We start from the raw sequence: 15,391 nt of genomic DNA on the forward strand, positions 1-15,391 counted from the left end.
AGCAGCCAAGCTTTGGCCAAGACATTGAAAAGAAAACACGAACGCAAACAGTTAAACAGTGCATGTATTTTTCACGTTTCGTTAAAACGTCTGCATCATTAAAGTAGCGACCCTGTTTAACAATTTGTACATCGTTGCTTAGAAGCAACACGACAGAAAGGAATCTACGGGTCTACAAACTTTACAGCAGAGATTGTCACCCGGATTGTTAGACAAACATAAGCTCCACATGCCAGAGCTTTTAATCAACGAACGTGCGGATGACAATGAAACGAGAGGAATGCATATTTACAAAGAAGCACATTTTGGTCTAAAAGACATTGCCTTTTTTATAGAAAATCAGTGTCACTTTTGTATCCTTCGTGGAAATATATACGTGCATAAACTAAATATCTGTAACATTACATTTCTGAACAATACCTGAAATATAAATTGTGTGGTCTTCCTATTTGAAAGGGGGAAAAAACATTGGGGGGGCGTAAAGCAGTAATAAATATAACTTTAAAAAAATACAATCCCCCAACTCCCATGATGCACCCTTTCATAATGCACAAGGGTAACAGACCATGTAATCGTGTTCTCTATACACAAGGGAGAGGTCATATCGGGGACATTTGGGACATGAAGGAAAACCTTTCGAAGGACAGCATATGGAGTGGGGTGCCCTTGGGTTTCCTACGTGGAACATTGTAGACAACACATTTTTAAAAAGGTCAATTGTTGAGTGTAAGGACTAGAGAATTACCCTTTATATTTTTTCCACCACAGTGAACTGGTTGTACTATAAAATCAACTAAAAAGTGCAACCAATCCTAAACAAACGTTAACGCCCACTCCCTTGACCCTTAAAGTTGTATAGGATGTGCACACAAAATTGGACCTTGGGCTGGGTACGAGTGTACAGCTACTAACGAAAACGTACGTGAGACAAAGACCAAATGAGAGGGAGTGAGAGAGCACCATCCTTTGCGCCGCAGCTATGTGGGGTGAATCACCTCTGCCTTCTGGAGCTGCTGCATCGGCTGCTTTCGCTTGAGGAAGCCCAGCTGCAAGCGACGCAAAGCACAATCTCATTAGTGCGGCAGATGACATCGCGCACCGCTCCTGACCGCCCCTGACGCAACTGCTGGTACGCTGGCACCAGTGCAGTGTGTGGCCGTACTTGTGCCTGGGAACCCAGTGTGGAATCGCGACGCCTTCCTGATAGGCTTGCATTATAAGAATGGCATGGATACCAAATGTACTCAGCTATTATTAAATGCGTACGAGGCTGTTGATGGGCATTATTTAACTATCTCGTATCACGATTGCTGAGCGCAGGCCCAAAGAGGCATATACGGTAACGCAAAGTGGACCACAACTAAGAATGCTAATTATCACATCAGTTTCTAATCAGTCACTAACAAGGGAAGAGATTTCAAATGGTGAAGTTAATGGGAACAATGACTGGTAGCAATACAAGAATGATAAGGAAATGACTGAACAACAGTGACTGGAGTGAACCAGCAGAGGATCATCTCTCAACTGACATACCATATAGCAAACAGATCTAATACATCTCTAGCCTGTACTCCCATTGCAGGAGAGGTGATGGATAAAGCATAGACTCACGATTCGTTTCCCACACTGAATGATGAAAGTAATCTGCAAAGCCAACATATATGATTCTTGAATGCAGAACTGTTGTTAAATTGGTGCACGTGTATTAAAACGTTTCTGCTCGAGCCTCGGTGGGATCCACACACATTTCGGCGATGCACTGTCGGTGTGTGCCGAGGTTACCTTCCACAGTGCCAGAATGATGAGCGCCAGCAGCAGCAGCCCTCCCAAGACACTCGCTAATATTATCCAAAACGGAAACACGTACTTCCCTCGCTTTATGACCTCCACGGTAACCTAAAAATAAACAACAAAGGGGAAAACTCACTCAGTTCGTTGGTGCTACTGCGTTTAGCAGTGGTGCACACTGACAAAAAAACCTGACATTTGTCAACAGTGGCCTTAAAAGGATAAATATATAATAGGCAATGTCGGCCAATGGTCCTTCATAGCACATCAGAGAGATATAGTGGATAAGTATTAGAGGCTGCACTATACACCATGGAGCCTGATACGAATTACATTTCACAAAAATACTCTTTAGTTCTTTCGGTAAAGTCACGTAGGTAGAAAAATAAAATACAAATATTTTTCTACCATAAATAAAGTAAAATACAAATATATTTCTACCTCCGTGACTTTATCAAAAGAACAAAAGAGTATGGATTCCTGCAGTCACGAAAGCTTCAAATCAAGATTTCACAAAAATGTTTTTTGATGAAAAATTTGAAATTTGCCATATGAATAGATACCCAAAAAACTCGGTTTAAAATCGTTGTGTGTGTATGGCACCATTAGCACTTCTCCATTGCAATCGCTGTACTGGAAAAGCCGAAGCTCTGAATCCCATCGATGTGCGGGGTTCGTGCACGCTCGACCACGCTGCGTGCGTGCGTACGTTCGTCGTGCCGTGTCCTTCCTTGATGACCATGAGCGAGGAGTTGAGAAGGTGCAGCGTCGTGGGCGCCACGATCCTCACGTGACTCAGCTTTCCCTGTGACAGCGAAAATCGCACATCGCTAGAAATGTCTCCGAGCTCGACTTTCCATCGCCGTCCCCACAATTGCCGCCACTATTGTTGTCATTGTCATCAATCGTCATCATCATAATAACATCGTCAATGTGCCACACATCATGTTTGTCATTTTTATTACCAACATCATGATCATGGTCATCATCTGCCGTGCTTAATATTCTTTAAAAATTAAGGCCGATGTTGATTCCATCAGTGCTCTGCCTGTGGACACATTTTAAGATATTAGTTTAACCCTGGCTTTTCCAGGTTAATTATTACTTAAACACAGGAGAAATTTGTTTTATATTTAGAATCAGAATCTTTATTCAGACTGGAGGAATCCGATGAGCTATGAAGCTCCTTTTCACAGGTCTCCAGTAGGTGGAGTATACTACGCGTTAGTGAGTCAACCTCCGCACCTTGTGAAATGTGGAATTCCACAGCCTCGTCGTCACCTTGACCCCCAGCGTCTGATGCTTGTCCATCCGTTTTATTGTGCAGAGAAACGAGGCACATTTGGCCGTCTTGCAATTCTGTAAAACAATTGCACGCATTTAATTTCACTCGTGGGCTCAGGAGGCGAGCACTTAGCCGCCACCACCACCGAGGTCCTCAATTCAAATCCTCCGTGTTTCAGTTGCCCAGGATTAAACCATGTTCTCATGTGATGAGTTGTTGGTCTCAGCCCGGTCACCAATCACTAAGCAAACATACAATTGCATTTGGTGTTTCCGTCAAATGTGGCTAAATTGCAGCTCTAGGCCAATATTTATTTGATGGACATACAACACACACTTTTCAGGGCATATAAAAGGTGTGTCTCCTATGTAGCTGCAGAGGTCTACTGAAGTGACATTTTCTCGGGCCATTCTCTGACAAGAGATATCCACTGCTAGCGGTAGGAGTTCCAAATTAAACTTTAATTGCATGGCACCAATAGCATAACTTGAATTATAATTGGTGGCGATAAAACTTAAATAAATGACTCTTTATTTGACGACCATACGTTTACCATTACACCACAGCTGACCAGGGGCTTGTGCCAAAAAATATTTAAAAAAACAACCCCATCCTATATACCATTCATCTCACTGTATTACTAACAGACTCCATTTGATTAATGAAGGCATTTTGGAGAATAATCAATGGACACAAACACACGTGCACATTAAATCTACAAAGACCACAATGTAATGAGACTAGACTCTAACGCTTTAAATTGATTGGAGGCAGTTTCATAGATGGGATGTTCGACGTACAGATATCCATGAATTAAAAAAAAACAGCTCTAATAAGATGTAGCAACCTTGTCAGAAACATGTATCACAGTGGTACATTTAAATAGCAATGTATCTTTTGTGTAAAAATCACTAAAAACAGTCGTTAATCACCACTGCTAGGTGAGCAAATGTGTTATATAAAAAATATTAAAATAACGTTTATTGTATCCAATAGATGATATTGCGTCCAACTACGACCGATATCTTAAAGACATGGTATTTGCTTTTAGCATCTGGCAATTCACCAGCATTGATTCAAGCAAGCCTGACTGCTGTATGTTGAAACCGGTCCAGAGGTTGTAATGAAACAATCCTGCCAAGACGATTTACTTTTTAGATGTGCGAGACGGATATAAACGAAGGCGATATATTGCCCGCTTAACGATGTTGTTATTCTTGGGCTTAGGTGAGCTCACCAGTTCTCTCACAGCCGTGAAGTCCTCGACCAGGTACACGGCACGTGGCTGGCTCTGAGCCACGGCGAACGGGTCGACGGCGTTCCCAGTGTGGCAGCGGACTTTGTGCGGCTGGAAGAGGCACGATGGAAGGAAAGAAATCAGTGCCTCCACCACAAACACTGCAACCCACACAACAAAGGCTCATTCTTAACAGCGTGCTTCAGACGCACCGAACCTCACAAAATAATATTCAGGGCCTACCTTGGCTCCTCACCACCCTCAACCAGTATATATATACAAATACTGGTTTCTTGGAATTTCTCTCACTTGATACAGCTATCGTGCTGTGACGGTTCCACCTGAAGACGGAAGCTTGTGTTGCCTCCGAAACGTCGTGATTTTTATTTTATTTTTTATTTTACTTTTATTAATTTTTATTTTTTTACCTACGTGACTTTACCGAAAAAACCTAAGAATGCAACAACAACCCGTTTGTATATGCTGCAAATATGAACGCCATTGGATTGTGTAAAACAAACACTTAATATTTTTTTACGTGGATAGATAGACATGTGAAGAAGATGCTCTGTCTGCTCATCATGTTTTGTCACTTATGATCTCCACAATGATACGAATGATAATTTTGTGTGAACGTGTTATGGGTTCAATGTGTGGAATTGTTTCAATATTTACGAATGCGATACACAAGCCGCTCTAACAATCAAGTCGCCACGCTGAACACACGACCACCGTGATGGCACCGCCATTGTAGGTGTCGTGGCCATGTGGACACTCCCAACATGATTAGATAGAGCTTAGAGACACCCACTGAATGTTGTGCCCCCGGGTCAACACACACACACGCAGTCAGCACACACACACAAAGTCAGTCCACACAGCACACACACAAAGTCAGTCCACCCAGCACACACACGGTAAATACATGAAGGTAGCACACGCCATCAGCACACACACAGCATCGACACAGAACAGACAGCACGCACACATGTTCAACACGCACACACATTCACAATTAGCACATTCACAGGATCAACACAACACATTCACACGGCCACATCACTGGAACGTCGGCTGTGGCATCATGTAAATTATTTCGCTTCCTGGAAGATGATACCGAATCGCTGGGTTTGGGCTTCAGTAGAATTTTGCATAGTTATGCAATATACATAATAATCTTAACGATGCCTAGGTGGATGATTATGTGGAATAAAATTATATAAAATAATGCAAACAGTCATGGTGCAATGTGCTTCAAGCCATTACTTCCAGCAGAAAATAGGCAAATTCTGGACCAGTTTGACCATCTGAGTCTTATCAGCAGTGTCAATGTATGGCTTCTACTGACGGTATAATACTGCATGAAAAAAACTATGAACTTTTTTTGTACAGGACAAACCTTGCTGATGAGACTCAGGAAGTCAAAACCAGTCCAGGGCTTAGAAAACATAGGTCCAAATGAACCAATTGTCGAAATGAACATGGAGATTGTTTGGCGGTGAAATTAACCCTTACTGGTTAGTCCGTTTATTTTAGTTATTTTCTGTTAAATGAATACTTGGCCACAGAGTTTAATTGTGGCACGGTCGACGGGAGGAGCTGTGTAATGCAGGCGATCGCTGGCTGCGGCACATGTGCCATGGACAGGTGCTGCTGCGTGCCACCACAAACCGGGAAGGTGTCCACGTGTGTGATGTAGAGCAGCGGATTTCCTTGCTGCGAGAATGCTGGAATGGAGACGTTCACCTGAAGGTGCTCTAGAAGATACGGCCCCGTGTTCTGTATCTGCAGATGAGTACACGTGTGTGAGCAAAAGTATTGGCAAAAGCAGACAATAGGCGCCACAGTGGCGAGATATTAACTACCTCGCCGGGTATATTTGGAGTTTGCATGTTCTCCTGGTGGTCGCGTGGATTTTTCTCCGGTCCTTCGGGTTTTCCATCCACATTTATAAACAAGCGTTTCAACTATTTGGTTGCTATACATTTCCACGTGATAAGCCACTTTGTTGAGCATTTGTGGCCAGGTCGCATCTGAAAAAGAGCTATATAGCTCAGTGGGCCTTACCTGCTAAAATATAAAATTGTTCGGTTTAGTTTTAGATTGGGCAAAGCCGACACGACGCACAAGGGGATGGTGTGGCCAGAACCACACCCGTTCGCCTTTGTCTCCCCGGTGCTGATATTTAATACACGCTGCACACCAGGCACTAGTTTAAGGCCGTGTCGACCTAGTGTTTTGAGCAGGAATCTAAGTCAGGTCTCCAGGTTCGAATAGCAATGCCCTAGCCACGACACAAGCACTCCCCACATATGCGAGCACGTGTGGTAGCACACATGGGATTCAACGGGTAAAAAGTAACGATTCACTCTGTCAGAAGTAAAATGGATTGTTATGATTCAGCTCTGTGCTTCGATTTTAAAACCTATATTCTTCGGGCTTCTATGTTTTTTTTATTTGTTCTGTCTAGTTTGTACAATTTAGTTTGCTCCGTTAACCCGCATATAACATTCACATAATGTACATATAATTTAAATAAATCATTATTAATAATTTTAAATGATCAGTTTTTTTATATCGCGTCGTTCATACTCAAAGGCTGCCAGGCAGCCAACAATTGTTTTGCAGGTTCTTTATACTGTATATAAAGATGTCTTTCAGCCAATTGGTGAGTGTTAATACAAGTGGCAGAAAAATCATCAATGTTGATATTCATGATTATATGCATGTGGCATGAGCCGGAGAATAACTTTAACTCGATGCATTTATGCATCGTTATTGTCGATTTATGTCAGTTATGAGATAGACTGCCCAATATATTCTGCATGCAGTACAGAACACATTTCAGGTTATGTTTTCTGTCACGTGTTTACATAATGAAAGAACAAATGTAAATATCAATGACGCTCATTTCATGTCTAAATTTCATATTGAGTAATGTACCGATGAACCAATAGAATTGTGCGTGTAGGAATGTTTCGTGTTGGTAAAGTGCTGCCCCCTACTGTGGGATCTCCGAGGTAGCTCTGTGATGTCCGCTTCCACGGGCCATTCTCTAACAGGAATGGTTGCACTGCTCTCTGTGAGAGATCCAAATGGATTCTCTCGTGATGCGACTGACTGCGCGATTTGGGGTACAATTGGGGAGAAATTACAAATAAATTTGGATTTAAAAAATATAATCTACTATGCTTGATTCGTCTAAGTTCCATGTAATTGGTTCTCGTGACTTCCGCAGCAAATAAAGGCTCTGCATTAACCACAATGGCAACTGCAAAAATAACCCAGAATCGGAACGCAATCCTGAATAGTGAAAATTCATCAAAACACAAGCAGGTGAGAGGATCGTTACATGACTAATATGTATCCCTGAAAACTATAGGGGAATTGCTGTGTGTTTATTGAAATCAGCTTGTGACACGGGCAAGCTTACTGTGATGGTGAATTTGAAAATCGTCCCAATGTCATTGAAGGACTTGATGATGTTGGGAGGCCGGACATCTTTAAGGATTTCAATGTATTCGATGTTGGTCTGCCTGGAACAATAAATAAATACATTTAGAATTACATATACGTGATGAAATACGTGTTGAATGTGTATCGCACTGCATCATTGGATAAAATAAAGGTGCATTTCTGAGTTATGTCTGAGCTTGTTCCATTGGCCATGTAAGCTACTGATAGTTGCAGGGGTATTACAGGTAGGAACAACAGGTTCCACACTGCCCACCAGGGATTATTTATCTGTCTGTCGTGCACGAATGCACTGTCCAACCAAGTTCCTACCTGCCCACTCCGAAGGAACGTGTTGGGTTTTTTTGCCACTGACGAATGATGTTCATGTGGCCTATGCACACGCAATAATCCAATCCCCAATGGCCTCTCATCCAATCCAATAGACAGGACATTCTGATCCCACTTGAAGGTAAATTACTTTGCGTGAGAGTGTGGGGGTGCATGCATATATACAAGGTGCTCCCTAACTGCACTTGCCCCAACAGTTTGTTAAGGCTATACGGGACATCTTTGTATTTGTATGCATATATACAAGGTGCTCGCTAACTGCACTTGCCCCAACAGTTTGTACAATGCGATATGGGGGACTTTGTCTTTGTTTGTATATTGGGGGATTTTCGTCTGTGTATGTGGGAAAATACACAGCAGCATATTTACGACAGCAACGCAGTCGCACACTCGATACGGTGATGGGATTGGCTCTGCATCACACCACCCAGCAGCGCAAGAACATTTAGAAACTACAATGTCCCAAAGGATGCTTATACTACATAATGCGATGATCAGGTTGTGTGTGACATGTTGTAATCCCATTACCAAACAATTGGCCATCGAAGAAGCACGCAGTATATACAAAGGTTAGGCTGAAATATTGCCGTGGATTATTTCCCATTTGAACTCCTATTTGTTTATATGCACATCATTTATGTTAGAGGTACTGTTTTAGTCTTGAAATATGTATAGCAAAATACCAATGTAAATTGAAAAGTAAAGAAACAGGTTCAAGTCTTTTGATGTTGTTGTCAAGACAGAGCATAGAAAAAATAAATTCAATCGCATGAACGAGTGACTACTTTAATGCAGCTTAGTGGTGTAAGTGTTGTACACGAGCCGCCCAAAAAGCACGCTCGATGGGACAGCAGTTTGCCCAAATCCGAGTGAAATGACACGAGCAAGGCTGATAATTTTTCACGTTTGGTGACTTTAACATTCATCGGCAGCAATTGCACTTTTTTTTTACGACAGCCACAGCGGCTGGCAAAGTTCGAATGCACCTGAGTAAGATGGTGTCGGCTTGATAGCGCACGGGCAGCGACAGATGGAAGGCGTTGTCGTGCATCGTGTCCGGGAGCTCGTCGCTGTCGCTGCAGGGTGGCACGGATATTCAGCATTTGTTTTGTTGTTTTTACATAGGACACACCACCGTGAGCATGTGGTTGTCAAAAAAAACGCTGTCCACCAGACTAAACGTAAAATCACTTGAGAGAACCATCGTTTATAAGAAGACACAAAGCATTCCCAATGCGGTGCTTGCAAAAATAAAATCGCTGACATCCGATTAAATTAAACGATATGAATTATATATTGCCCTTTAGTTTCTGAGAAGAGAGCCTCGCTGAGTCTCAGTATTCATCCACAGGAGGTTCCAGCATTGGCATGTTTGGCCAATGCCATTGATGAGTGGCATGTGGGATAAAACTGGAGCACCCGGAGAAAACCCCGTCACACAATAGAAGTAATGACACTCAATACTTCGCACAAATGTATCAAAGAATGCTGTACTCTCATGCCCTGGTCACTTCACAACCCCAGGTCATTAGTCCCACGAATAAAAGTGTGCTTCGAATTTTAACGTTTGCTATCATATGCAATTATCCCTTTACGAATGTTCAATAACAGCCATTTCAATTCCCGCATTCCGTGGGTTATAAAATGCTCTGCAAAAGTACAACGCACTCCACACTTGTGTCCAGTGTCAATAAATGTACACAAATCTAGTCTATTTCACATACACACATAAACCGGGCTATAAGATTCACCGCCTACTTTTGCTTTAATAATAAAGGGGTGAAAAGGGGCATTCTACAATCTGCACCATCGTAATGGTTTCATTGAAGCAGAAATGAGATACAAATGAAGTTTCTTCAAGTAGCCATTCAGGTACCACGCTGCTCAGTCTAATTTGACTATATATGGGCGCGTTGGCCGATGGCATGAGTAAATTGCCACGGGGCACACTCGACTTTCGGACATTCCAGACTCGCTGCACGAAACCCCACGGCTTCCTGTTTCCAACAGTGTCAAGTAAACGCTGCGACAAGAGCTGGCAGTGCATTTGTGTACCCGACTCATCAGGCTGTAATAACAACAATATCAACATGAAATATAACGAGACATTATTGGCAGCCTGAAGGGACACTGTACCTGGCCCTTGGTGGAACCGTGTTTACAAAGGGCCCACAATTCAACTCATCGACTTCTGGAATCCGATCTTTATTCACTTTTCATTACAGCATTCCTTCACGCTGCTGACAGGCAGCGTGAGAGGGACAGAGAGAGAGAGACACGCGCGCAGCCACGTGGCAACTTGGACCTCCGCTCTCGCGTGGCCTCCTCCTCTCTTCGTTCCAGTTCTGACCACGTGTTGCTCGTCTCCACCCCTATTTAATACCCGGGTCACGTGGTACGTTTCCACCAATCCTGGTTAGCCTCTATGGAATCTTCCAGACTCCGTCGTAGTCTCCTGGGACCACGCCCCTGACTCGTCTCCCCATTGGCTGTGGCTAAAGCCAGCAGAACCAATCCTCTACAAACAGCTGTCACCTTTCCATTACGTCAGGGCCACGCCCCTAGGCTTCCCCCCATTGGCTATGGACCAGGACCGGCAGAGCCAATCATCGTGACGAGTTGTAATCCGTCAACGACCCGGATATAACCTCACATTACACATGTGAGACGCACGTGGCTCAAGTGGTGGCTTTTTTGGGGGGGACGATCAAATGGTCAATGCTGTCTCTGCGCATTCAATATTTAAACGTGCGGTGAATTCGTACCTCATGGCTTCCATCTGAAAATCAATGTGGTTCAAAAGCGTCGTTTCGCTGAGCTTGAATTCAAACATGCGGCTGATCTGGAAGATGAAAAGCAGGCAGCGAGTTATGTGCCTGTCTAACGTGTCTGTCTAAATGTGTCCATGCCGCCACGCAAGACTCTGCTCTTAAATTTTCATTTGCCTGTGGTGCAGAAAATCAAGGGTTAGACCGTTCGAAGCTTAACATTTGCAACCGGGTAAAATTCTATAGTGCTTTTCTCCCAGGAGGAATGGTGTTTGATGTTGATAAAGAAACTCTAAATAAATAGGCACTTAACAGCAAGTAATAATAATAAAAATGTACAGTCGTTTACTATTTTTTATAGTCGTTTGTCAGTTAATTGCTCGATGAAGGCTTCCCCTTGCCACATACGTCGTGGTTGTTACGTTACTCTATTTCACCACACTTCGTCATTATGGGTTCATGGAGAAGGTGGGGTTCATAGCGCAGCGTGATAAACCATTGCACCACCACTCACCCCAAAAGCAAATATTTTATTTTATAATTATACAGTGCGGTGAATATTTGGCATCTATAACCATGCATTGATTCAGCAATGAACGTTGCTTCGGAAGTTGGCAATATAAACTGGCAATAAAAAGTTACTTTTGATTCATGTGTTGTGTGCAATTGGGTCATATAAGCCCTGCAGCCACTAGCGGTGCTACAATCACCAAAATGTCAATAAAAATGGTAATCTGTTTAAGTGAACCACGATCCAAATACGCTATAATCATGAGGATGGTTTAAACACACAATTTTAGCAAATGAGAAAATAAGAATAAAAAGCGTGACATGTTACGATTTTGTATGGTTTCATTGCATCGTTATAGACAATAAGACTATTTAAAGTTTACATTAATCGATAGCCAGTAATGGAATTGTGGTTAAAAATGCAGTGTTTTAAATGTTTGCAGAACATTTGATAATGGAGTTAAAAGAATGTTTTAAAACGCTGTGGTCACCTTTACTGCCGAGCCACGATCCCGGCTCCCGAGTAAATTAAGTCGCTTTAATTTCATTGCAGCTTTGACTTGGTGCCTGCTTGCCGTTGTTTTTTGGCTGGCGTGCCACCCCACCCTACCTTGGTGTTGGACTTGAACACCGGGTAGCCCGCCTCGCACACTCGGCCCGTCGCGTGCGCCAACGAGTGGCAATTAATCTTCACCGCCTTCTCAGCCTGCCGCAGGGCAATGTGACAGCGCAAATTAGACTCGCCGGGGAATCCAAACGGCAGCGCTTTTACAAATCGGCTTTCGTGGCACTCGCAGACGATGAGGACGTCGACGACCAACAAAGGAGGCGAAGCAACAACATTTCTGTGAACGCGCGGAAGTGAGAATTAATTGCGGTTGTGCGGGACCAATTTTGTCAAATCTCAGAAGCTAAGCAAATTTCAGCCTGGCCAGCAGTTGCATGGATTATCACCAGAGATTGCCAGGTGTTACAAGTGCACAGGACAGCAAGGTGGGCAGGAGATGGCGGTGCGGATTGATGCCCCCTCTGAATTTATGGTGGGTTTCCTTTCCAGGTACTAAGACTTTTGTCACACATCAAACAAAGCACTTATCAAGAAATAATCGGCCAAACATCTGAATGCAGGACCCTCCTGAAAACAGTGGTTACCGCCCTGTGATTCAACCCCCCACTATGCCTCTCAGAGGCGGTGCAGGCTGTGGAATGGATACCGTGGAGCAGAAATGTCGTGCGTGTGCAGGGAAAGTCTGCGCTGTGGAGGCTCGACAAAAGAAATGAATACACAACAAGCTGCAATGCCTCACAGACACCACACCTGCGGTGCGGGGGGGGGGGTGCAGGGGTTGGGAGGGGGAGTGGAGGCTCGGGGGGGGGGGTGAAGGTACTAAAAGTCTTGATTAGAGGGGCCATCAATGAATAAAGCTGAGAGGCACTGGTAATAAATAATAATAATAATAAAAATGAAAATAACTCATTTATTATTTTACTATTAATTTTTACCTACGTGACTTTACCGAAAAAACCTAACAGTATGAATCCTTGCAGTCACGAAAGCTTCAAATCTAGAATTGAGGCACTGGTAACTCAGCCGGATTGCATGGGGTGGGGGGGGTGGGGAGCCTCACCTGGTCCATGACGTTGCTGAAGTGCAGGTTTGGGGAGAGCGACACGTTGAGTCGCGTGTTGTAGGCGTTCTCCAGCTTGTTGTGCAGCGTCACGTTGAGGAGCACGCGGTGCATGGTGCTGCTGATGAGGAACGGAGCGCTCCTGCGGGAGACGCGCACAGGACGGGGCTGTCACGTCCGAGGAGCGAGGCCCACGGCAGAACGTGCGTGCGTGCGCGCACCCCGGTTCAGTCGGCTAAGCGCGTGGTTTGCGGTTGGATGTTACGCCTTCCTAAACATTCAGGAGGCTTTGGGACCAAACCTCCGCTCAGGGTTTGCACCAGGGACCTCTCATTAAGCCTGTCCGTCAAAACATCCTGCGAGTGCAACCAAGCTTTGAGCGAGCACATTACACGTGCGCAAGAAGCCTCAGTTAAAGTGTTCTGCTTGCCATCAACGTCCCCCTCCGGGGCATATTCGGTGTCTCGTACGAGTTGTATGTTACATGCACGTGTTCTCTGAATAAATTGACACTCGTATGCTTCTTTGCGATAGCAAGAGCGCAGGGTTCACAGCTGTTTATTTGTTGCAGAGGTCCACGTTTCAATCATACTGCAGGTGAAATAACACAAATAATGCGTGCCGTACGATTCACAGTGGTTGTTAAAGATCGGCCGATGGCGTTCGCAAACAGTGGGCCGTTGTGTGCTGGTATCAGGGTCCAAAATTTACCGAATTCAAAAACGACTAGCGGGTTACTAATTTGGGACTGTGCATGATAATCACCGCCCCCTACTGGCAGGCTAATGGCTCCAGGTCACTCTCGCAAATGAGACTCTACACCGTGGCCTCTTGAGTGCTAGCCTGGTTAAATAAAACGATTTAAACTCAACGCAGAAACGTTATAGAAATCTACGGTTTCAGTGGGAGTGAGTAAGGCACGTCAACAAGAGTTAACTCACAAGAGTGACTGCGGTGGATGGGACAGCCGGGTTGAAGAAGCAGGTGGAGCCGTGGCACATTGATTGGCGCGCTGCACTATGAACCCGGAGACCACGAGTCTGAATCCCAGCCACAACTCACATCGGTGGCGAGTGATATGCAATGGTGTTAAATGTCTCCATGTCTTCAACAACTCCCTTTGTAAACGACTGTATTACGTTGGTGTTCCGACATATTGAAAAAGTTACTTTTGGTCTCAATGGGAAATGTACTTTTGTACTCATACGCTCCCACTTCTTTGCGCCCCGCCTGCACCGACTTGCGCTAACCAGCGTGAAGTATTATCAAACAGGCAATACATAAATAATACAGTTTATAATAGAAATAATAGAAAAAATGATAAAAATAAAATAATAAATCACGACGTTTCGGAGGCAACACAAGCTTCCGTCTTCAGGTGGAACCGTCACAGCACAATTGCTGTATCAAGTAAAGAGGAAAAACCTAAGAGTATGAATCCTTGCAGTCACGAAAGCTTCAAATCTAGTATTATCAAACAGCCCACGTGATCCGCACAGCGTGGAAAGGCACACATCTAGCAGTGGAATGGCAGTACGTTATAAAATGTTACGAATTTGCGCCTCACGTTGATCCGCTGGCATCGGTGTTAACGCTCAGCACCAGGTCTGTGATGCACTGGTCATCATCTCCGCAGTCCTTCTTGAACGGGATCTGCGGGGGGCAACACAAGCACAAATCATGAGCGTGCACACGGCACGATGCCAGCGAGTATGAGAGGCGTGTGTACTGCATTCGTTAGACAATACGGTACAGTTATATTCCTGACCATGTATTCAACGTGTTTGGGCTTGAGCAGGTTTAGGACTGGTCCTGAATCTGGGTCAGCCATGCGGAAATCCACGCGGACTCCCAGCGGTTTCACATAGTCCGATGCTTCCTGGGAAAGAGAGACGACACAACATGAGGATACAGTAATCCCTCGCCACTTCGCGGTTCAAGTTTCGCGGCCTCAGTGCATCGCGGATTTTTCGAACTGATTTAAAGGCCTCATTATACCTGTGCAGTAACACCATCATCATCATCATCATAATTCACCATCACATTCATCGAACTGCACAGGTCTGTCATCGTCGTAATTGTCATCGTCATTGTCATCGTCGTCATTACTGGAGTCAAGTCTCAAGATACTACTGTCATTGGTGAGTGTAGAACACCATAATACGTATCGTATGAGAGAGAGAGAGTGAATGTATAATATTAAGGTTTTATAATTAAATAGATTTAAGTAAAATATATATATAAAGTATAAATATACATATTTTAAACATTCTGGTACCCACACACACATATACGGAAATTCCCAGGAGGCCAATCCTACTTCGCGGATTTTCACCTATCACGAGGGGTTCCGGTCCCGATTAACCGCGAT

The 15,391-nt window shown here is 44.1% G+C and overlaps 1 protein-coding gene across 1 annotated transcript in view; it reads right to left on the minus strand.

Annotated features, from left to right (window-relative positions):
• Nucleotides 1-157: 157 nt before the first annotated feature.
• LOC144935485 (integrin alpha-11-like) overlaps nt 158-15,391 on the minus strand; it is a 62,347-nt gene continuing 47,113 nt past the window's right edge. The window contains exons 18-30 of the mRNA XM_078862183.1: nt 14,789-14,899; nt 14,588-14,673; nt 13,021-13,162; nt 12,003-12,098; nt 10,880-10,956; nt 9,101-9,190; nt 7,744-7,846; nt 5,982-6,095; nt 4,311-4,421; nt 3,034-3,147; nt 2,498-2,593; nt 1,783-1,896; nt 158-1,046 (exon numbers count right to left, since the gene is read on the minus strand). Of these exons, the coding sequence (XP_078718309.1) occupies nt 978-1,046; nt 1,783-1,896; nt 2,498-2,593; nt 3,034-3,147; nt 4,311-4,421; nt 5,982-6,095; nt 7,744-7,846; nt 9,101-9,190; nt 10,880-10,956; nt 12,003-12,098; nt 13,021-13,162; nt 14,588-14,673; nt 14,789-14,899 (1,323 nt within the window). The 3' untranslated portion in view covers nt 158-977. The remainder of the gene's footprint in view (nt 1,047-1,782; nt 1,897-2,497; nt 2,594-3,033; nt 3,148-4,310; nt 4,422-5,981; nt 6,096-7,743; nt 7,847-9,100; nt 9,191-10,879; nt 10,957-12,002; nt 12,099-13,020; nt 13,163-14,587; nt 14,674-14,788; nt 14,900-15,391) is intronic.

This window comes from Lampetra fluviatilis, chromosome 13 (assembly GCF_964198595.1).
Source record: "Lampetra fluviatilis chromosome 13, kcLamFluv1.1, whole genome shotgun sequence".
Classification (NCBI taxonomy): Eukaryota; Metazoa; Chordata; class Hyperoartia; order Petromyzontiformes; family Petromyzontidae; genus Lampetra; species Lampetra fluviatilis.